Source organism: Pan troglodytes, chromosome 11, assembly GCF_028858775.2.
Source record: "Pan troglodytes isolate AG18354 chromosome 11, NHGRI_mPanTro3-v2.0_pri, whole genome shotgun sequence".
NCBI lineage: Eukaryota > Metazoa > Chordata > Mammalia > Primates > Hominidae > Pan > Pan troglodytes.
In genome coordinates this window covers 50,534,093-50,557,958 of record NC_072409.2, presented here as the reverse complement: position 1 = coordinate 50,557,958, position 23,866 = coordinate 50,534,093, and the positions used below count along the sequence as shown (strand labels likewise).

General features: G+C 43.3%; 1 protein-coding gene and 1 long non-coding RNA gene across 3 annotated transcripts in view; one reads left to right on the top strand and one right to left on the bottom strand.

Annotated features, from left to right (window-relative positions):
* The window catches only part of LOC107976704 (uncharacterized), a 34,752-nt gene extending 22,687 nt beyond the window's left edge, over positions 1-12,065 (bottom strand). The window contains exon 1 of the long non-coding RNA XR_001720839.2: positions 11,559-12,065. This is a non-coding gene — a long non-coding RNA (uncharacterized LOC107976704). The remainder of the gene's footprint in view (positions 1-11,558) is intronic.
* A 4,232-nt stretch (positions 12,066-16,297) lies between these two features.
* LOC738138 (putative spermatogenesis-associated protein 31C2) lies at positions 16,298-22,048 on the top strand. 2 transcript variants are annotated; one of them, XM_024345722.3, is made up of 4 exons: positions 16,298-16,584; positions 17,685-17,760; positions 18,325-18,385; positions 18,641-22,048. In XM_024345722.3, the coding sequence occupies exons 1-4, from the start codon at positions 16,348-16,350 to the stop codon at positions 21,825-21,827; spliced, it is 3,561 nt and encodes a 1,186-aa protein (XP_024201490.2). In that variant the 5' UTR covers positions 16,298-16,347; the 3' UTR covers positions 21,828-22,048. The 2 variants fall into 2 exon arrangements, with proteins under 2 accessions (XP_024201490.2, XP_063643786.1); XM_063787716.1 differs by lacking the exons at positions 16,298-16,584; positions 17,685-17,760 and adding an exon at positions 17,904-18,003.
* Positions 22,049-23,866: the final 1,818 nt, after the last annotated feature.

Here is a 23,866-nt window from a genome sequence, read left to right as displayed (position 1 = left end):
ATATTTAAAGAAATAAAGCCTGAAAAATTCCCAAATTTTATGCAAGAAACAAATACACAAACTATCTCAGTAAACACCAAGTAGGATAAACTCAGGAACACATCAACTGTGACACATTATACTCAAAATATTGAAAGACAAAGATAAAGAAAGAATCCTGAAAGCAGCAAGAGGGAAGTGACTCACCCCATACAAGGAATTCTCATTAAGATTGCCAGCCAATTTCTATTAAATCCTTAGAAACCAGAAGTCAGTAGGTTGACATATTCAACATGCTTAAAGAGAGTCACTCAACAGTGTTGTATCTAGAAAAACTGTCTTACTTTAAAAATGAGACAGAAAAAAATATATTCCCAGATTTTTTTTAAAAGTTGAGGGAGCTCATTACCCCTAGACATCCCCTGCAAGAAATGCTAATGAGAGTCCTTTGGGCTGAAATGAAAGGAAGATAGACCATATGCTGAATCAATGTAAAGAAATTAAGGTGAAGTTAAATATACAGTCAGTTATAACAGGTGATTTTGTTTTTCTGATTTTAGTTTATAGCTCACCTTTTCTATTTTCTATAGAATTCAGAAGACAAAATACATGACTTGATAAATTTAATCTTTATTATTGGGCATACAATATGTAAAGATGTAATCTATGCCATCAAAATAGAACATGAGGATAGAGGTGTATAGAAGCAGAGTTTTTGTATGTGATTCAAGTTAAGTTGGCATCAATTTAAATTATATTGTTATAACTTTGGGATGCTAAATTGAACCCTATGGTAACCATCAAGAAAACACCTATAGAATATACATATAAGGAAATGAAAGAATCCAGACTTTCACCAGGAAAAAAAATTCAAGTAAAACTAACTCAGTAAGTAATAAAGGAAAGGAGTAGTAAAAATTATAAGGCATATAAAAATCAAATAACAAAGTACCAGAAGTAATCCCTTTCCTAGCAGAAATTACTTTCAATGTGAATGGATTAAACTCTGCAATTAAGAAACATTCATGGGCAGAATGACTAACAAAACCATCATAATCCAACTATACACTATCTATAAGAGACTCACTGTATATCTAAAGACACAAATAGGTGGAAAGTAAAATGATGGGAAAAGATATTACATGCAAAAAGTGAGCAGCTATAGAAGTATTATGTAAAATAGACTTTAAGAAGCTTAAAAGAGACAAGAAGGAATTGAATATTAATAAAAGGTTCAGTAGAGCAGTATCATAACAATTACAAATATATACTCACTTAATAAACCCTCAAAATACTGAAGAAAAAATTGACAAAATAGAAGGGAGAAATAGGTTATTATACAATACTAGTTGTCAACTTCAATGTATACTTTCAATAATAGATGGATCAATCACACAGAAAAAAAGTAAGAAAAGAGAGGACTTCAACAACACAATAAACCAACTAAAGATGCTTCTTGACTTACCACAGAGCTACTTCCCAATAAGCCCATTGTAAGTTAAAAATATGGTGAGTTGAGAAAAACATTTAATAAACCCACCCTACCAAATATAATTGCTTAGCCTAACCTACCTTAATCCCTCTCAGAATACTTATACTAGCCTAAAATTGGGCAAAATTATCTGTTACAAAACCTATTTTATAATAAAGTATTGAATATCTCATGTAATTTTTTGAACACTATACTGCAAGTCAAAAACAGAATGAAACAGAATGGTTGTATGGATACTCAAAGTACGGCTTCTGCTAAATGTATATTGCTTTTGAAACATTGTAAAGTCAAAAAGTTGTTAATTCAGGGACCAGTGGTATACATATAGGAAAGTTAAACAGAACACTCTAACCAAAAACAGTAGAATATATATTGAAGTGCACATAAGACATTCTCCAGGACAGATCATGTCAGGCTACAAGGTGAGTCTCAATCCATTAAAAAGATAAATATATGCAATGTATCTTCTCCAAACACAACAGCAGGTTAAAAATCAGTAACAGAAGAAAAACAAAAATATTCACAAATATGTGAAAAGTAAACAACACACACACACACAAAAGCAAATCACAAGGAAATTAGAGAACAGTTAAAAGACAAATGAAAATGAAAACACAACATATTTTAACTTATTATATGCAGTGATCAGAAGACAATTTGTAGATGTAAATATCTACATTAAATAACTTTATGCTGTAAGAAAGGTACACGAGAAGAGCAAAATAAACCCAAAGCTCGCAAATAAAAGGCAGTGATAAAGACTGGACTGGAAATAAGCAAAATAGAGCACTGAAAAAATAAAGAAAATAAAGAAATAATTGATCTTTGAAAAGATCAAAAAATTGACAAAACCTTTGGCAATTGTCAGTGTAGACACAACTGAAATCAGAAATGACAGTGGAGACATTGCTACTAACTTAGAGATAAAAAGAATTATATGAAAATACAATAAACTATTGCATGCCAAAAAAATTAGATAACCTAGTGAAAGAGACAAACTTCTTGAAACATACAAATTACCAAACTGACTCAAATAAATAGAACATCTCAACAGGCCTATAACAAGTAAAGAGATTAAATCAGTAATAAAAATCTGAAAACAAAGAAAAGTTCTGGGTCACATGGCTTCATCATAGCATTCTACCATTTAAATAAGAATTAACACTAATCTTTCTCAAACTCTTCTAAACAATTGAAGAGTACAGAATACTTCTTAACTCATTCTACGAGTCTAGCACTAATATGATACCAAAGCCAAATAAAAACATCATTAAAAAAAGACAGACCCATAATCCTTATGACTTTAGATGCAAAACTCCCAAACAAATATTAGTAAGTTGACTCCAACAGTCTACTAAAGGATAGATGCCAACACAATAATACTGGGGGACTTCAGTACCCCACTGATAGCATTAGACAGGTCATCAAAACAGAAAGTCAACAAAGAAACAATGGATTTAATCTATACCCTAGAATAAATGTATTTAACAGATATTTATAGAACATTCTACCCAACAACTGCAGAATATACATTCTACTCATCAGCACATAGAATATTCTCCAAGATAGACCATATGATAGGCCACAAAACAAGTCTCAATAAATTTAAGAAAATCAAAATTATATCAAGTACTCTCTCAGACCACAGTGGAATAAAATTGGAAATCAACTCCAAAAGGAACCCTCAAAACCATGCAAATATATGGGAATTAAATAACCTGCTCCTGAATGATCTCTGGTCAACAATGAAGTCAAGGTGGGAATTTAAAAATTCTTTGAACTGAATAATAGTGACAGAACCTATCAAAACCTCTGGGATACAGCAAAAGTGGAGCTAAGAGAAAGTTCATAGCATTGAATGCCTACATCACGAAGTCTGAAAGAGTACAAATAGATAATCTAAGATCATACCTCAAGGAACTAGAGAAACAAAAACAAACCAAACCCAAGCCCAGCAGCAGAAAAAAAAATGAAGATGAGAGTAGAACTAAATGAAATTAAAACAAAAATAAATAAATTAATTAAAAAAATACAAAAGATAAATGAAACAAAAAACTGGTTCTTTGAAAAGATAAACAACAGGGACACACCATTAGTGAAATTAACCAAGAAAAGAAGACAGAGGATACAAGTAAGCTCAATTAGAAACGAAACAGGAGATATTACAACTCATACCACAGAAATACCAAAGATAATTTAAGGTTACTGTGAACATCCTTATTCACACAAACTAGAAAACTTAGAGGAGATGAATAAATTCCTGTAAATATACAACCCTCCTAGATTAAGCCAGGAAGAAATAGAAACTCTGAACAGAACAATAACAGAGAGATTGAAACAGTAATTTTTAAAATGCCAATGAAAAATAAAGTCCAGGACCAGATGAATTTACAGCTGAATTTTGTAAGGCATTCAAAAAAAATTGATACCAATTCTATTGACACTATTCCAAAAAAAATCCAGCATTGGGGAGATCCCACATTGCTTTATATTTAAAACCCTCAGCAAAATTGGCATAGAAAGGACATACCTTGTTGGGAGCCAAGATGGCCGAAAAGGAACAGCTCCAGTCTACGGCTACCAGCATGAGCGATGTGGAAGACGAATGATTTCTGCATTTCCAACTGAGGTACTGGGTTCATTTCACTGGGGATTGTCAGACAGTGGGTGCAGGACAGTGGGTGCAGTGCACCAAGCATGAGCCGAAGCTGGGTGAGGCATTGCCTCATCCGGGAAGTGCAAGGGGTCAGGGAATTCCCTTTCCTACCCAAGGAAAGGGGTGACAGACAGCACCTGGGAAATTGGGTCACTCCCACCCTAATACTGTGCTTTTCCAACAGTCTTAGCAAACGGCACACCAGGAGATTATATCCCACGCCTGGCTCGGAGGGTCCTACGTTCACAGAGCCTTGCTCATTGCTAGCATTAGCAGTCTGATATCAAACTGCAAGGCGGCAGCGAGGCTGGGGGAGGGGCGCCCGCCATTGCCGAGGCTTGAGTAGGTAAGCAAAGTGGCTAGGAAGCTCGAACTGGGTGGAACCCACCGCAGCTCAAGGAGGCCTGTCTGCCTCAGTAGACTTCACCTCTGGGGGCAGGGCATAGCCAAATAAAGGCAGCAGAAACCTCTGCAGACTTAAATGTCCCTGTCTGACAGCTTTGACGACAGCAGTGGTTCTCCCAGCACGCAGCTTGAGATCTGAGAATGGACAGACTGCCTCCTCAAGTGGGTCCCTGACCCCCGAGTAGCCTAACTGGGAGGCACCCCCCAGTAGGGGCAGACTGACACCTCACAGGGCCAGGTACTCCTCTGAGACAAAACTTCCAGAGGAACGATCAGGCAGCAACATTTGCTGTTCACCAGTATCTGCTGTTCTGCAGCCTCTGCTGCTGATACCCAGGCAAACAGGGTCTGGAGTGGACCTCCAGCAAACTCCAACAGACGTGCAGCTGAGGGTCCTGACTGTTAGAAGGAAAACTAACAGAAAGAACATCCACACCAAAACCCCATCTTTACATCATCATCATCAAAGTCCAAAGGTAGATAAAACCACAAAGATGGGGAAAAAACAAAGCAGAAAAACTGAAAATTCTAAAAATCAGAGTGCCTCTCCTCCTCCAAAGGAACGCAGCTCCTGACCAGCAATGGAACAAAGCTGGACGGAGAATGACTTTGACGAGTTGAGAGAAGAAGGCTTCAGACAATCAAACTACTCCAAGCTAAAGAAGGAAGTTTGAACCCATTGCAAAGAAGTTAAAAACCTTGAAAAAAGATTAGACAAATGGCTAACTAGAATAACCAATGCAGAGAAGTCCTTAAAGGACCTGATGGAGCTGAAAACCACAGCACGAGAACTACGTGACAAATGCACAAGCCTCAGTAGCCAATTTGATCAACTGGAAGAAAGGGTATCAGTGATGGAAGATCAAATGAACGAAATGAAACAAGAAGAGAAATTTAGAGAAAAAAGAATAAAAAGAAACGAACAAATATGGGACTATGTGAAAAGACCAAATCTACGTCTGATTGGTGTACCTGAAAGTGATGGGGAGAAAGGAACCAAGTTGGAAAACACTCTGCAGGATATTATCCAGACCTTCCCCAATCTAACAAGGCAAGCCAACATTCAAATTCAGGAAATACAGACAATGCCACAAAGATACTCCTCGAGAAGAGCAACTCCAAGACACATAATTGTCAGATTCGCCAAAGTTGAAATGAAGGAAAAAATGTTAAGGGCAGCCAGAGAGAAAGGTAGGGTTACCCACAAAGGGAAGCCCATCAGACTAACAGCAGATCTCTCGGCAGAAACTCTACAAGCCAGAAGAGAGTGGGGCCCAATATTCAACATTCTTAAAGAATTTTCAACCCAGAATTTCATATCCAGCAAAACTAAGCTTCATAAGTGAAGGAGACATAAACTCCTTTACAGACAAGCAAATGCTGAGAGATTTTGTCACCACCAGGCCTGCCCTGAAAGAGCTCCTTAAGGAAGCACTAAACATGGAAAGGAACAACCAATACCAGCCACAACAAAAACATGCCCAATTGTAAAGACCATTGAGACTAGGAAGAAACTCTATCAACTAACGAGCAAAATAACCAGCTAACATCATAATGACAGGATCACATTCACACATAACAATATTAACCTTAAATGTAAATGGACTAAATGCTCCAATTAAAAGACACAGACTGGCAAATTGGATAAAGAGTCAAGACCCATCAGTGTGCTGTATTCAGGAAACCTATCTCACGTGCAGAGACACACATAGGCTCAAAATAAAGGGATGGAGGAAGATCTACCAAGCAAATGGAAGACAAAAAAAAAAAATGGGTTGCAATCCTAGTCTCTGATAAAACAGACTTTAAACCAACAAAGATCAAAAGAGACAAAGAAGGCCATTATGTAACGGTAAAGGGATCAATTCAACAAGAAGAACTAACCATCCTAAATACATATGCACCCAATACAGGAGCACCAAGATTCATAAAGCAAGTCCTTAGAGATCTACAAAGAGACTTAGACTCCCACACAATAATAATGGGAGACTTTAACACCCCACTGTCAACATTAGACAGATCAACGAGACAGAAAGGTAACAAAGATATCCAGGAACTGAACTCAGCTCTGCACCAAGTGGACCTAATAGACATCTACAGAACTCTCCACCCCAAATCAACAGAATATACATTCTTTTCAGCACCACACCACACCTATTCCAAAATTGACCACATAGTTAGAAGTAAAGCACTCCTCAGCAAATGTAAAAGAACAGAAATGATACCAAACTGTCTCTCAGACCACAGTGCAATCAAATTAGAACTCAGGATTAAGAAACTCACTCAAAACCACTCAACTACATGGAAACTGAACAACCTGCTCCTGAATGACTACTGGGTACATAATGAAATGAAGGCAGAAATAAAGATGTTCTTTGAAACCAGTGAGAACAAAGACACAACATACCAGAATCTCTGGGACACATTCAAAGCAGTGTGTAGAGGGAAATTTATAGCACTAAATGCCCACAAGAGAAAGCAGGAAAGATCTAAAATTGACACTCTAACATTACGATTAAAAGAACTAGAGAAGCAAGAGCAAACACATTCAAAAGCTAGCAGAAGGCAAGAAATAACTAAGATCAGAGCAGAACTGAAGGAAATAGAGACACAAAAAACCCTTCAAAAAATCAATGAATACAGGAGCTGGTTTTTTGAAACGATCAATAAAATTGACAGACCACTAGCAAGACTAACAAGAAAAGAGAGAAGAATCAAATAGACGCAATAAAAAATGACAAAGGGGATATCACCACCTATCCCACAGAAATACAAACTACCATCAGAGAATACTATAAACATCTCTATGCAAATAAACTAGAAAATCTAGAAGAAATGGATGAATTCCTCGACACATAAACCCTCCCAAGACTAAACCAGGAAGAAGTTGAATCTCTGAATAGACCAATAACAGGCTCTGAAATTGAGGCAATAATTAATAGCTTACCAACCAAAAAAAGTCCAGGACCAGATGGATTCACAGCCGAATTCTACCAGAAGTACAAAGAGGAACTGGTACCATTCCTTCTGAAACTATTCCAATCAATAGAAAAAGAGGGAATCCTCCCTAACACATTTTATGAGGCCAGCATCATCCTGATACCAAAACCTGGCAGAGACACAACAAAAAAAGAGAATTTTAGACCAATATCCTTGATGAACATTGATGCAAAAATCCTCAATAAAATACTGGCAAACCAAATCCAGCAGCACATCAAAAAGCTTATCCACCATGATCAAGTGGGCTTCATCCCTGGGATGCAAGGCTGGTTCAACATATGAAAATCAATAAATGTAATCCAGCATATAAACAGAACCAAAGACAAAAACCACATGATTATCTCGATAGATGCAGAAAAGACCTTTGATAAAATTCAATAACCCTTCATGCTAAAAACTCTCAATAAATTAGGTATTGATGGGACGTATTTCAAAATAATAAGAGCTATCTATGACAAACCCACAGCCAATATCATACTGAATGGACAAAAACTAGAAGCATACCCTTTGAAAATGGGCACAAGACAGGGATGTCCTCTCTCACCACTCCTATTCAACATAGTGTTGGAAGTTCTGGCCAGGGCAATCAGGTAGGAGAAGGAAATAAAGGGCATTCAATTAGGAAAAGAGGAAGTCAAATTGTCCCTCTTTGCAGATGACATGATTGTATATCTAGAAAACCCCATTGTCTCAGTCCAAAATCTCCTTAAGCTGATAAGCAACTTCAGCAAAGTCTCAGGATACAAAATCAATGTGCAAAAATCACATGCATTCTTATATACCAATAACAGACAGAGAGCCAAATCATGAGTGAACTCCCATTCACAATTGCTTCAAAGAGAATAAAATACTTAGGAATCCAACTTACAAGGAACGTGAAGGACCTCTTCGAGGAGAACTACAAACCACTGCTCAATGAAATAAAAGAGGATGCAAAGAAATGGAAGAACATTCCATGCTCATGGGTAGGAAGAATCAATATCGTGAAAATGGCCATACTGACCAAGGTAATTTATAGATTCAATGCCATCCCCATCAAGCTACCAATGACTTTCTTCACAGAATTGGAAAAAACTACTTTCAAGTTCATATGGAACCAAAAAACAGCCTGCATCACCAAGTCAATCCTAAGCCAAAAGAACAAAGCTGGAGGCATCACGCTACCAGACTTCAAACTATACTACAAGGCTACAGTAACCAAAACAGCATGGTACCGGTATCAAAACAGAGATACAGACAAATGGAACAGAACAGAGCCCTCAGAAATAATGCCGCATATCTACAACTATCTGATCTTTGGCAAACCTGAGAAAAACAAGCAATGGGGAAAGGATTCCCTATTTAATAAATGGTGCTGGGAAAACTAGCTAGCCATATGTAGAAAGCTGAAACTGGATCCCTTCCTTACACCTTATACAAAAATTAATTCAAGATGGATCAAAGACTTACATGTTAGACCTAAAACCATAAAAACCCTAGAAGAAAACCTAGGCAATACCATTCAGGACATAGGCATGTGCAAGGACTTCATGTCTAAAACACCAAAAGCAATGGCAACAAAAGTCAAAATTGACAAATGGGATCTAATTAAGCTAAAAAGCTTCTGCACAGCAAAAGAAACCACCATCAGAGTGAACAAGCAACCTACAGAATGGGAGAAAATTTTTGCAACCTACTTATCTGACAAAGGGCTAATATCCAGAATCTACAATGAACTCAAACAAATTTACAAGAAAAAAACAAACAACCCCATCAAAAAGTGGGCAAAAGATATGAGCAGACACTTCTCAAAAGAAGACATTTATGCAGCCAAAACACACATGAAAAAATGCCACCATCACTGGCCATCAGAGAAATGCAAATCAAAACCACAATGAGATACCATCTCACACCAGTTAGAATGGTGATCATTAAAAAGTCAGGAAACAACAGGTGCTGGGGAGGATGTGGAGAAATAGGAAAACTTTTACACTGTTGGTGGGACTGTAAACTAGTTCAACTATTGTGGAATTCAGTGTGGCAATTCCTCAGGGATCTAGAACTAGAAATACCATTTGACCTGGCCATCCCATTACTGGGTATATATCCAAAGGATTAAAAATCATGCTGCTATAAAGACACATGCACACATATGTTTATTGCGGCACTATTCACAATAGCAAAGACTTGGAACCAACCCAAATGTCCAACAACAATAGACTGGATTAAGAAAATGTGGCACATATACACCATGGAATACTATGCAGTCATAAAAAAGGATGAGTTCATGTCCTTTGTAGGGACATGGATGAAGCTGGAAACCATCATTCTCAGCAAACTATCTCAAGGACAAAAAACCAAACACTGCATGTTCTCACTCATAGGTGGGAATTGAACAATGAGAACACATGGACACAGGAAGGGGAACATCACACACCAGGGACTGCTGTGGGGTGGGGGGAGTGGGGAGAGATAGCATTAGGAGATATACCTAATGCTAAATGACGAGTTAATGGGTGCAGCACACCAACATGGCACATGTATACATATGTAACAAACCTGCACGTTGTGCACATGTACCCTAAAACTTAAAGTATAATAATAATAAAATTTTTTAAAAAAGAAAAAAACAAAAGTATCTATTGTAAACAAATAGGTAATCTGACACAGACAAATATGGATATAAAATAAAGCTCTGGGCAAAGACACATCATCCAAATGCAATAAAAGTAAAAACAAGGATGGCAATGTGAGTATCAAAGTGGAATTCAATGTTAAAAAGTGTTTTTCTTTTTTCTTTCTGGTTGAAAAAAGGGATCCTATAATAATACCACTTAATACATGAAAAAGGACAAAAAATGCACTAACCATTAAGTGTATGTATGCCCGTCCATCAGACGCACAAATAAAATTAGCAAAAAAGCACATATAACTGCAAAGTGAACTATTAAAAGTGATTTTTATTGTATCTCTTCCAGAATATGAAACAAGTAGATCAAAATTAGTAAAGATAAAGATTTGAAAAATAGCAACAAGCAAGATTTAATTAAAGAGAATTTTGGCCCATACAACAAAATATAATTTTTCTCTTATATCTGTTGAACAAAGTTCATTGAGTAACTTGGCTTCAAGGAAAATCTTGATAAATTGTTGAAAGTTGAGACTTGATAGTCTGCATTTTCTGACAATACAATAAAATAAAAAACAGCTAAAACATACTTTAATAATTTGGGAATGAAGAAACTCTCCCAAATAACTTAGAATCAAAGGGAAACATCAAGATGAACTTATGCATTTCATAGATAAAGATGTACTTAAAGAAACTTTACAACCCTAAATGTATCCAGCATAAAACTTAAGAAAATAAGGAAAAGAACAACAAATTACATTGAAAAGTGGAAAAAAGAGAAAGTACCTAAAAAGAAAAAGAGAAAAAAATTAATATTAAAAGAGTAGGGAGTATTTTATTGGACATTTCAAAATGTCCAATAAAATAGATAAACCTTTCAAACACTTGATTCTTTTTAAACACAGAGAGAAAAATGAATGGTATATAAATATACTAACCGTAATGATAAAGGAGCTACTAGTCTGGATATGAAACAGAACAAAATGGAAATGGAAACATGCAATTCTATGTAATATATTATTTAAATCTTTAGCAAAATATATCATGATAATGAAACAGAAATGAAAATATAAACAGATCGATACATATACAAGAGAGGAAACTAAGATGTGCATCATTCACTCCTCAGATCCCTCCTAAGTCCCCACAGTCATCCTCCCCCACAACCCCACAGTCCGCCCTCACTCCGCCCTCAGATCCACCACCAGAGACCCCCAGTCCGTCCTCACTCCGCCTGCAGATCCACCACCAGAGACCCCTCAGTGCCCCCTCACTCCTCCCTCAGATCCACCATCAGAGATCGCTCCAACTTCCACTATTCCATCCACTGACCGTCCCCATCACTGACCGGAGGGCTCAGGACAGACATCAGAGATTCTTCCTGCTCAGTCCACAGATGTTGCCATCCCTCTACTCACCTGCCCTCATCCACGTCCTCTCAGGACAGTGGTCATTTGCCTCGGGCGGTGACTACAGTAGCAAGAACCAGAACAGGACCCACTTCCTTTTTCTCAATGCCTCCCAGGCCTAGAGGTACTTCTTACAGTGCTGCCTGGGTGTGTGCATGCTCAGCAGTCTTCGTGGCCAAAGGTTGCCAGTAGTCAACATGGCGCTTTGCCAAACACACTCCTGTTTCTGCGGCTTAGGCTGACCGCCAGTATGGCGGCACTCATGTAGACACTCTGGCCTGTGGGCGGCAATGTTGAGGTGATGTAGAGACTGAGGGGCTGAGGGTTGTCCAAAGGAAAGTAAGCAAGCAGAGGTGTGTCCCATCATACTAAGCCAGGACACAATCAAAGCCTATCACCTCAGGTTACAGTCTTTCTCCAATGCTTCTGTGGACACAACAACACTGTTAACCAACAGGAATTAATCAGCATTTACATAACACCGCAAATGCAGCCGAATACACATTTTATTCGTGTCAATGGGACACTTAGCAAGATATGAACTAACCTGGGCCATAAAACAAATCTCAACAAATTTAAAACAATTGAAATCATACAGTTTGTTCTCTGAACACAATAGAATTAAACTAGAAATCAGTAACAGGAAGATAAAAGGAAAATATCCAAACACATGAAAACACATGCTAAATAATCCATTGTTCAAAGAGAAAGTCTCAAATTTTTAAAATACATTGAAATGAATGAAAGTGAAACATAACATATCAAAATTTGTGGAATGTGGCTAAATGAGTGGTGAGAAAAAAATGTATACCACTAAGGGCTTACATTAGAAAAGAAAAAAATTTCAAAGCAATAACCAAGGTCCCTCACATACGAGAAAAAGAAGAGCAAAATAAACCAAAAGCAAGTGAAAGAAAGGAAATAATAAGGATAAGAAGATAACTCAATAAAATGTAAAAAGAAAAAATGTAGCCCACTAAGGGCTTACATTAGAAAAGAAAAAAATTTCAAAGCAATAACCAAGGTCCCTCACATACTAGAAAAAGAAGAGCAAAATAAACCGAAAGCAAATGAAAGAAAGGAAATAATAAGGATAAGAAAATAACTCAATAAAATGTAAAAAGAAAAATAGAGACAAACCGATTAAACAAAAGCTGGTTCTATAAATGTTAATAAAATTGACAAGCCTGTAGAGGAGACACAAAATATCAATATCAAGAACGAAACAGGAGATACCACTGTTGACCATGATGAAATCAAAAGAATAAAGAGAATACTACAAACAACTCTACAAACAGAAATTTCACCACATGGATGAAATGCATTAATTCTTGAAAAACCACAAATTCTCTCTTACAACATGAAATAGTTATGTTGAATGGACCTAGAACTGAAGTCATAATTTGAAACATCTGAAAAGGAAATCTTCAGGCCTGGATAGCTAGATCAGAGAATTCTAACAAACATTTAAAGGTTAACACGAATTATATCCAGTCTCTTCCAGAATAAAGGATAGAAAGAAGACAATAGAAAGATATTCCAACTCATGAGGCCAGTGTTAGTTACTCTGATATCAGAGCTAAAAACAGAAGAAGAAAATAAATCAGTATTCTTCATGAATAAAGATGGAAAAAATTCTCAACCAAATAATAGCAAAAATAATTCAACAACATATAAAAATAATTACAAACTATGAACAAGTGATATTTATTCCAGGAATAAAAAGCTGTTTTGGTATTCAAAAATCAATTCGTGTAACCCGCCACATTAGCAAGCTAAAGACAAGCATATTACATGATTATATCAATGCAGGAAAAGCATTTGAAAAAATTCAACACCCATTTATAATGAAAAAAAACTTTCAGGAATTAGGAACAGAGGTAAACTTTCTAACTTTTAAGTTAGAAAAAAATCTACAGCTAACATCAAACTAAAAGATGAAAGAGACTGAATGCTTTCCCATTCAGTTTGGGAAGAAGGAAAATATGTCTGTGCTCATCATTTTTATTCTACATAGCTCTGGAAGACCCAGCCAGCTGACAAAAATTCTCTCCGTAACCAGACTCTAGCCATACTCCTTTGAACTCTCTTGTCAACTAAACCCTGGCTTTTGGGCTTTTGTGTTGTCTATAAATTGCCCAATATTAGTAAGAATCCTAGCAAGGCAATTTAGTCAGAATCCTCCATCTTCATATCTGACCACCATTGGTATCTAATTGGTTTTCTTATTGTCTACCATCCCCAGGTGATATCTGATCACTCTGGCATGGCTTCAGCAAGAATTCTGTGAGGTCAGTTTAGCCAGATTCCCTCCTGTTAGTAATTTTCCATACACTACCAACCCTCCACCCTGCTCTGTGGCTATAAAATTTCTATTCAGAGGGAAACCTGAATATACGGAAACTGGAGATTACTGCAAGACCCTATTGCAGTAATCTCTATATCTATTGCAATAATCCCTCTGAATAAAGTTTGTCTTACTATTTTTTAACAGGTGTCACGAATAGTTTTTTCTATAATACAGCTCAACAAAACAAGTCTGAAATAGAAGAATAAAGTGGGAGGAATTATTCTACCCAATTTTTTAACTTTTTACACAGCTACAGAAATCAAGACAGTGTGGTATTGGCAGGGGGACAGACAGTTCAATAAAACAGAATTGAGGACTCAGAAATAGTTCCATACAAGTACAACCAACTGACTTTTGAAAAAAGTGCAATATCAATTCAATAGTACAGTGGTTCTGGAGCAGTTAGATACCACAGACAAAACAATAACCTCAATCTAACCTCATGTCTTTATTAAAAAAAAAAAGGATCAGCCGGGCGCGGTGGCTCATGCCTGTAATCCCAGCACTTTGGGAGGCTGCGGCGGGAGGATCACGAGGTCAGGAGATCGAGACCACCCTGGCTAAGAAGGTGAAACCCCGTCTCTACTAAAAATACAAAAAAATTAACCGGGCATGGTGGCAGGTGCCTGTAGTCCCAGCTACTCAGGAGGCTGAGGCAGGAGAATGGCGGGAACCCGGGAGGCGGAGCTTGCAGTGAGCCGAGATGGCACCACTGCACTCCAGCCTGGGCGACAGAGCGAGACTCCATCTCAAAAAAAAAAAAAAAAAAAAAAAAAATCACATATCTCAATGTGAAAATATGAAATTTAATGAGAAATTCTTCAGGTCCTAGGACTTGATGAATAATTATTAGACATGACACCAGAAAAGCACAATCAATTATAAGAATTTATTAATTGGATGTTATCAAATTTTAAACTTTTGCCCTGCATAAGAGCCTGTTAATAAAAAGACAGGGTAAAAACTGGAAGAAAAGTGCAAACCACACCTGATAAACCATATCTGACAAGGAGCTCATATCTAGAATATTGTTTAAAGTTTTCAAAAGTCAACAACGACAACAAGAAAAAACAATCCAATTAGAAAATGGGCTAAAGGCATGAACAGATATTTCACTGAACAGGATATATTGATGGAAAATGACAAAATAAAATAACTTTTATCAGAGGAATGCCAGTCCTTTTAAATTATCAAGTCCAGAGAGACATTAAAATAAGACAGCAGGCCCGGCACGGTGGCTCACGCCTGTAATCCCAGCACTTTGGGAGGCCAAGGCGGGCGGATCACAAGGTCAGGAGAACAAGACCATCCTGGCTAACATGGTGAAACCCAGTCTCTACCAAAAATACAAAAAATTAGCCGGGCGTGGTAGCACATGCCTGTAGTCCCAGCTACTTGGGAGGCTGAGGCAGGAGAATGGCATGAACCCAGGAGGCACAGGTTGCAGTGAGCCAAGAGCGTGCCACTGCACTCCAGCCTGGGCAACAGAGTGAGACTCCATCTCAAAAAAAAAGGAACACTGCATGTCCTGCACATGTACTCCAGAACTTAAAATAAATACATAAGTACATAAATAGAATTTTTAAAAAATCTTAATTGTATGTGGGTAGGTCCCTTTGATTCAAAGTGAGATAGAAGGATGGGCACAGTGGCTCATGCCTGTAATCCCAGCACTTTGGGAGGCAGAGGCGGGCAGATCACAAGGTCAGGAGATCGAGGCCATCCTGGCTAACACGGTGAAACCCCGTCTCTACTAAAAATACAAAAAGAAATTAGCAGGGCGTGGTGGTGGTGGGCACCTGTAGTCCCAGCTACTCAGGAGGCTGAGACAGGAGAATGGCTGGAACCCGGGAGGCGGAGCTTGCAGTGAGCCAAGATCACGCCACTGCACTCCAGCCTGGGCGACAGAGAGAGACTCCGTCTCAAAAAAATAAAATAAAAAAAAAAAAGGAAAGTGAGATAGAAATAATTTTTTAAAACTTACTATTCAAAATTTGCAAAACTAAATAAGAGTAAAAGAAATTTACATTTTGTCCCTGGATTCACAGAAGACAAAAACATTGTGTGGGAAAGCTGGAGTTGAGGACGAACGAGATTCTGAAAATAAAAATCCCTGGTACATAGTCAAAATTTCAGACTCAACTACAGATTTTCAAAGGCTATGAAATAGGTAACCTCAAGCCACCGACTCCAACAGATAAAAGGAACCAGGTAATATCTGTGTTCCAGGGAGAAAGAATAGAAAACTGGCTGAGTTCTATCACTGACAAAACTTAGTGCGAAGGAGGGATCTGGAAGGCGGGAGGGTGAAGGGATCCCCGGCTTGGAGGGTAGGGAGGGGCTGTGCTTCGGCCTCCCCCTCCTACTGCCCCTCCCCAACAAAGGAGCCCTTTGTGATGTGAAGCCCCAGCTCTGTGATGCAGGCCTGGGCCCCAGTCCCTAGCCTCCATGAGGATGCCCAGAGCTCAGTTGCTAGAAAGCAATGCGCCTATTCACATGGAGAATCTTCTCTTTCCTCTAAAATTACTTAGTGCCTCATCACTAAACACCCCCAGCTTCACACCATGGGTGTTGGATATCTTCCTCACCTTGGTGTTTGCCCTGGGGTTCTTCTTCCTATTACTCCCCTACTTCTCTTACCTCCGTTGTGACAACCCACCCTCACCATCGCCTAGGAAGAGAAAGGTAAGGAGCTCTCAGTCCAGACCCACAGAGCTTGATTCTCTTCTTTCTTTTTATTATTAGTTCCACCTTTCCAAATCCAGTGGAGACTTCTGCGATGGGAAGTCTCAGGAGAGACCAGAACAGCATGCTTCCAGGGAGAGGCAGGGGAGCCAGGGGTTGGTAGGGGTAGATCGTGTACTGGGATTTCCATCCTAAGCTCTCAGTCCATCTGTGGGGGAGCGCAGGAGGCATGAAGGCAAAATCAAACCCGTGGGCTCAGCGGCCAGGACCGGTCATGAGACGGGGGAGGTCTCTGGTCATGAGATGGGGGAGGTCTCTGGTCATGAGACGGGAGGTCTCTGTCTGAGGCCAGGCCCTGAGCCCTGGCTCATCAGTCCCTTCCTGGGGCAGGTGGCTCGGGACCCAGCCTCTTCTGTGTGGGGTGATATGGGGCCTGTGCTGGGCCCCCGAGGGCCTCCCACCGGGGCCTGGCATCTCCTCTGGTCTCCTGGCAAGCAGAATGCTACCTGACAGCTCAGTGGTGCCTGCGGGCCTGAGCCTGGGTGTTCCTGGAGCAGAGGAACAGGGACTGATGGCGTCCATGGTGGACCTCATATTGAAAATCCCTGTGTGTGTGCGTGTGTGTTTGTGTGTTATTTTTATTTATTTTATTCTCTGTGCAGGCTGCAGTGAAATGGAGCGATACTGGCTCAGTGCCACCTTTGCTTCCAGAGTTCAAGCTATTCTCCTGTCTTAGCATCCTGAGTAGCTGGGGATTACAGGTGCCCGCCACCACGCCTGGCTAATTTTTGTATTTTTAGTAGAGATGGGGTTTCACCATGGCCAGGCTGGTCTCAAACTCTTGACCTCAGGTGATCCACCTGCCTCGGCCTCCCAAAGTGCTTGGATTATAGGCATGAGCCACCGCACCCGACCCCCTCTTCCTGTTTTTCTAAGAAAAGCAGTTTATCATCCATTTAAACAAGCGTGGGAGGAAGCACATAGAGCTCCCTGAGCAAGACAGACAGAGCCATGCAGTTCATGAGTGCAGCGTGCTGCGGCTGGGCTGGGGGCAGAGAGGGAGAGCCGGTCCTAGCTCCTCGCCATTTCTTGTCTCCCAGCGTCATCTTGTCTCCCAGTGTCCAGTAGGGCGGAGGGGGAGGCCCAGAGGCAGGATGAAAAACCACAGTCTGAGAGGTAAGGCTCTGCCAGGGCACACTAGAGTTAATTTGATCTCATCTGTCCGGGAGGGAACTGACTCTGAAGAAGTCAGTTGAAGAAACCTGAGGTAGGGGCTCCTAGGAAGGAAATCAGAACCCTGGGTCCTTCTCAGATTCCGTGCCGGAATGAAGCCATGGTGGGCCACGGACTGAGCGTTACCCAGCAGGGGGCAGTGTGTGTGTCCTGGGGAGACCAATGCCTGCCTGGATGCAGAGGGGGGTGAGGGGCCTCCCGCTCCCTGGGAACAGCTGTTCAACTCTGCTAAGGCTGATTCCTCTTTGAGACCACCCCAGTCCTTTCCCCCCACAAGGCAGTTGTGAGGACTATGGGGGTGGGGGGTCCGTGTGTGGAAGCCCTTTGTGAATGACAAAGCCCTGTCCTCTATGCCTTGCTATTACCGTCGGGGCCATGTGGCTTTGGACACAGATGGGTGGGTTCCAGGGTCTAATTCCCCATGGTCTTCCCTAAAGAAACATACACTCAGCCTCCTGTGAGATCCCAAGCCCCTCCCTCACTGCCCTAACCCGGTCTGATTTCCAGCTTGTAGAGAGTGCCCGAGAGGCCTGGAGGAGACTTGGGACCTGCTTTCACAACTGCAGAGGTGAGGCACTTCCCCTTCCCTGCATCCTTCCTGCCAGGGCTGGGACGTGACCCCAGGGCCACAGGCAGCCTGGAGCTGACCTGGGAAGGGGAGACCAGGGGGACAGAGGATGGGAGTAAAGCCCTGGGGCGAGGGGTAGCAGGAGAATTGGGTGGTCAGGGTGTGGCGTGGTGGAGGGGCTGTGGCCCAAGCGCCCACTCTGCCCTCCAAACCCATCTGCTCCTGGCTGCAGCTTGTGCCTCCTGTCTCCTGCAGCCTCCTGGGGCCACACCTTGCAAAAGGTGACTTTGGTCAGCTCTCTGGTCCAGACCCCCCAGGTGAGGTGGGCAAAAGAACACCTGATGGAGCCTCCCGGTCCTCTCATGAGCCTATGGAAGATGCTGCTCCCATTGTCTCCCCGTTAGCTTCACCAGATCCTCGAACCAAGCATCCTCAGGATCTGGCCCCCACCCCACCACCAGGCCCAATGACCACCTCAGTCTCCTCCCTAAGTGCCTCCCAGCCACCAGAACCTTCCCTTCTCCTAGAACGCCCCTCACCCGAGCCACCTGTACTTTTCCCTCACCCACCACACACCCCTGATCCTCTGGCCTGCTCTCCACCTCCTCCGAAAGGCTTCACTGCTCCTCCCCTGTGGGACTCCACTCTGTTAACACCATCTCACTGTGACTCAGTGGCACTTCCACTGGACACCGTCCCTCAAAGCTTGTCTCCACGTGAGGATTTGACGGCTTCTGTCCCAGCCATCTCAGGCCTTGGCGGCTCAAACAGTCAAGTTTCTGCCTTCTCCGGGTCGCAGGAGACTACCAAAACCTGGTGCGTCTTCAACTCGTCAGTCCAGCAAGATCATCTTTCCCGCCAAAGGGACACTACAATGTCCCCACTGCTTTTCCAAGCCCAGCCCCTGTCCCATCTGGGGCCTGAGTCCCAACCCTTTATTTCATCCACACCCCAATTCCGGCCCACACCTATGGCTCAGGCCGAGGCTCAGGCCCATCTTCAATCCTCTTTCCCAGTCCTATCTCCTGCTTTTCCATCCCCGATGAAGAACACTGGAGTAGCTTGCCCTGCGTCGCAGAATAAAGGGCAAGCTCTCTCCCTACCTGAAACTCAGCACCCTGAAAGGCCTTTGTTGAGGAAACAACTAGAAGGTGGGTTGGCTTTACCCTCTAGGGTCCAAAAATCTCAGGATGTCTTTAGTGTCTCCACTCCTAACCTTCCCCAGGAAAGACTGACATCCATTCTGCCTGAGAACTTTCCAGTCAGTCCTGAACTCTGGAGACAACTGGAGCAACACATGGGGCAACGTGGAAGGATCCAAGAGTCTCTGGATCTGATGCAGCTTCAGGATGAATTGCCAGGGACAAGTCAGGCCAAGGGCAAACCCAGGCCCTGGCAGTCCTCCACGTCCACAGGTGAAAGCAGCAAGGAGGCAGAGACGGTGAAGTTCCAGCTAGAGAGGGACCCATGCCCACATCTGGGGCAAATTCTGGGTGAGACCCCACAAAATCTATCCAGGGGCATGGAAAGCTTCCCAGGGAAGGTTCTGGGGGCGACCTCTGAGGAGTCAGAAAGGAACCTGAGGAAGCCCTTGAGGAGTGACTCAGGAAGTGATTTATTAAGACGCACAGAGAGGAATCATATAGAAAACATCCTGAAAGCCCACCTGGGCAGAAAGTTGGGCCAGACCAACGAGGGCTTGATTCCCGTGAGTGTGCGTCGATCCTGGCTTGCTGTCAACCAGGCTTTTCCCGTATCCAACACCCACGTGAAAACCAGCAATCTAGCAGTCCCGAAAAGTAGGAAAGCCTGTGTGAACACAGCCCAGGTGCTTTCCTTCCTTGAGCCGTGTACTCAGCAGGTGCTGGGAGCCCATATTGTGAGGTTTTGGGCCAAACACAGGTGGGGTCTACCCCTCAGGGTCCTCAAGCCCATTCAGTGCTTTCAACTGGAAAAGGTTTCATCCTTGTCCCTTATACAGCTTGCTGGTCCCTCCTCAGACACCTGCGAATCTGGGGCTGGCTCAAAAGTTGAGGTGGCCACGTTCCTTGGAGAGCCACCAATGGCAAGTCTGAGAAAGCAGGTGCTGACCAAACCATCTGTTCACATGCCAGAGAGGCTTCAGGCCTCCTCACCTGCATGTAAGCAGTTCCAGAGGGCCCCGCGAGGGATCCCATCTTGGAATGATCATGGGTCCTTGAAGGCTCCTACAGCTGGACAGGAGGGCAGGTGGCCATCTAAGCCCCTCACATACAGCCTCACAGGCAGCACCCAGCAGAGCAGGAGCTTAGGAGCCCAATCTTCAAGGGCTGGAGAGACCAGGGAGGCAGTGCCACAACCCACAGTCCCCTTGGGAACCTGTATGAGAGCAAACCTCCAAGCCACAAGTGAGGATGTGCGTGGTTTCAAAGCTCCAGGCACCAGCAAAAGCTCTCTACTCCCTAGAATGTCTGTCTCCCAAGACCCAAGAAAGCTGTGTCTCATGGAGGAGCCTGTTAGTGAATTTGAGCCTGGAATGGCCACGAAGTCAGAGACCCAGCCTCAAGTTTCTGCCGCTGTTGTGCTCCTTCCAGATGGGCAAGCATCTGTTGTGCCCCATGCTTCAGAGAATTTGGCTTCTCAAGTGCCCCAGGGCCATCTCCAGAGCATGCCTACTGGGAACATGCAGGCTTCCCAGGAGCTATGTGACCTCATGTCAGCCAGAAGGAGTAACGTGGGGCACAAGGAGCCCAGGAACCCAAACTGTCAAGGCTCATGCAAGAGCCAAAGCCCAATGTTTCCCCCTACTCACAAGAGGGAGAACTCTAGGAAGCCCAACTTAGAAAAACATGAAGAAATGTTTCAAGGATTGAGGAGTCCTCAACTTACCCCAGGCAGGAAAACAGAAGACACCCGTCAGAATGAAGGCGTCCAGCTACTGCCATCAAAGAAACAGCCTCCTTCAATAAGCCACTTTGGAGAAAACATCAAGCAATTTTTTCAGAGGATTTTTTCAAAGAAAGAAAGGAAGCCAGCACCAGTCACTGCTGAGAGCCAAAAAACAGTAAAAAACAGATCATGCGTGTACGGCAGCAGTGCTGAAGCTGAGAGGCTCACGACAGCAGTTGGACAGATACTGGAGGAGAAAATGTCACTTTGCCATGCGCGCCATGCCTCGAAGGTAAATCAGCAAAGACAGCAGTTTCAAGCCCCAGTCTGTGGGTTTCCCTGCAACCACAGACACCCGTTCTACTCAGAACACAGCAGAATGCTGAGCTATGCAGCCAGCAGTCAACAAGCCACTCTCAAGAACCAGAGTCGTCCCAACAGAGACAGACAAATCAGAGATCAGCAGCCCTTGAAAAGTGTCCGGTGCAACAATGAGCAATGGGGCCTGCGACATCCCCAACTCTTGCTCCCCAAGAAAGCTGTATCCCAGTCAGTCCCCCTCAGCACCGGCTGAAGACACCCGGTGCCTCCAGCCACCATCACCACTGCCCAAGGCACTGTCTTTTTCAGGGAGGTGTCTAATTTGGTCAGTCACAAATTCCTTTTTAGCCTTCCCTAGAGAAAAACAAGTCCCCAAGAAAAAATTCACTCTATGTAGAGAAAAAGTATTTTCTCTCATGTTAGTACACGCAGAACATTTAATATTCCACAATATATATCGTTTTTTATTCATAAGAGGGTGATGGCTTTTATTTGTGCTGTGCTTGGTGTGGGCTTGGTTTCTAGAAGCGACAGGACGTGGAGGGAGGCTGACAGCGGTGCTGTAAGCCCACCTTCATCCTGAGTTCCTTCACTGAACCTTATGTTTCCGTAATACCATCTTTACACAAACAACAAAAAATTCTAAAAACAAGATGAGAAAAACCTATGAAGATCCCACTCTGAAATAAGGTTCAACCCATCTTTCCACTACTTACTGTCCACCTCAAACTTTATGCAACTATAGGGAGAAGGTTTGCAGAGATGTCACAGGGCTGAACATCTCCATGCAGGCTCCAGGAAGTGCCACAGCCGAATAACTTCATGTCTCACAAAATAGTGGAAGTTTGGGTGGGAGAGTGCTGGACCCTGAGTTCAGAAGTGGGAGAAGTCTTGACCCTGGGTATCCTGGTGAAGAATAGATAATGTCTGCCCTGGGAAGCCCCTTCTCTCCCTGACAAAGGCTGGGATGGAGATGGGCCCTCTTTGCTCAGCCAACATGCGAAGCACAGAGTCCCCATCCCACTGCCTCTCCCTTTCTCGCACTCTGGAGTGGTGGTGGGGATAGACCTTCCAGCTCTGTGCATGTGTAGCTGGGGGACGGGGGGCTGGGGGGATGGCCTTCATGGAGGCTGCTGAGGGCGGCGAACTCCCCTGCCCCAGATGAGTGAATGACCCTGCTAGGAAGTCAGAGCCTGCAAGGGCTGTGGGGGTATCAGGTGGAGTGGGCTCCAGGTACACCCTCAGTGCACTGGGCAGGTCTCAGGCCAGGCTCTCTGGACCCCACCTGGGTGATGTGGTCACTCCCTGGGGGACTGCTGTCAGGCCCCGGCCACCCACCCTGGGCAGCACCGTCCCATCGCAGGACTGGATTTTCTGAGTCCTGAGACAGGACGGTGCTGCTCAGGCCTGACAGACTGGGAGGAACTGTTAAGTCCTCCATCTCTAGACCAGCCTCCCACACAGCACGGACAGTCTCTTACCTTTACCTTCAGGAATGATCCTTCTCACTCTAAGGCAACCAAGGCAGAGCTGAGGACCTGTGCCAGGCTGGGAGTCAGTCCCCTCCCTAAATGGGCCTGAGGGAAGCACCATCCCTGTCCCAATCCGCCGCAAGTTTCTGCCCAGGAGACACATAGGGAAGGGAGGACGGGGCCTCCCTGCTGGCTGACACTGGAAACGCGGGACCTGGAAGAAGAGGGAGCGCAGGGCTGGCAGGGGATGCTCCAGGCCCATGGAGAGCTCGGGCTGCACCATGGGGCTGCCCCTCCTGGGCTGGAGGCTGTGCCCTCTGCAGGATCTGAGAAAGTCCAGTCCTGAGATGGGACAGCACTGCCCAGGGTGGGTGGCTGGGGCCCGACGGAAGTCCCCCAGGGAGTGACCGCATCACTCGGCCAGGGTGCAGGGAGCCTGGGCTGAGACCTGCCCAGTGCACTGAGGGTGCAACGGGAGCCCACCCCACCTGACACCCCCACAGCACTGACAGGATCTGACCTCCCAGCATGTACCTGCCTCTCCCTGCACCCCAGCTGCCCACCCTGCCTGTTCCCTGGCTTCCTCCATCCCGTGCAGCCCATAGTCTGTGACCATCTCACCGGCCACTCTGGTCCTTCCTTTGCCTTTGTCCTGTCAAAATCTCTGAGCAAGATCTCCCAGGTCCATCCAAACACCTGCTTTGTCCACTTTTGACTGGGCTTTTGGGCACCACTGGCCCATCCGAGCTGTCCGTAGGGCCTTTGATAACGTGCATTACACCTGGCATCTCCCAGCAGTGCTCAGCAGCCCCCGCACCAG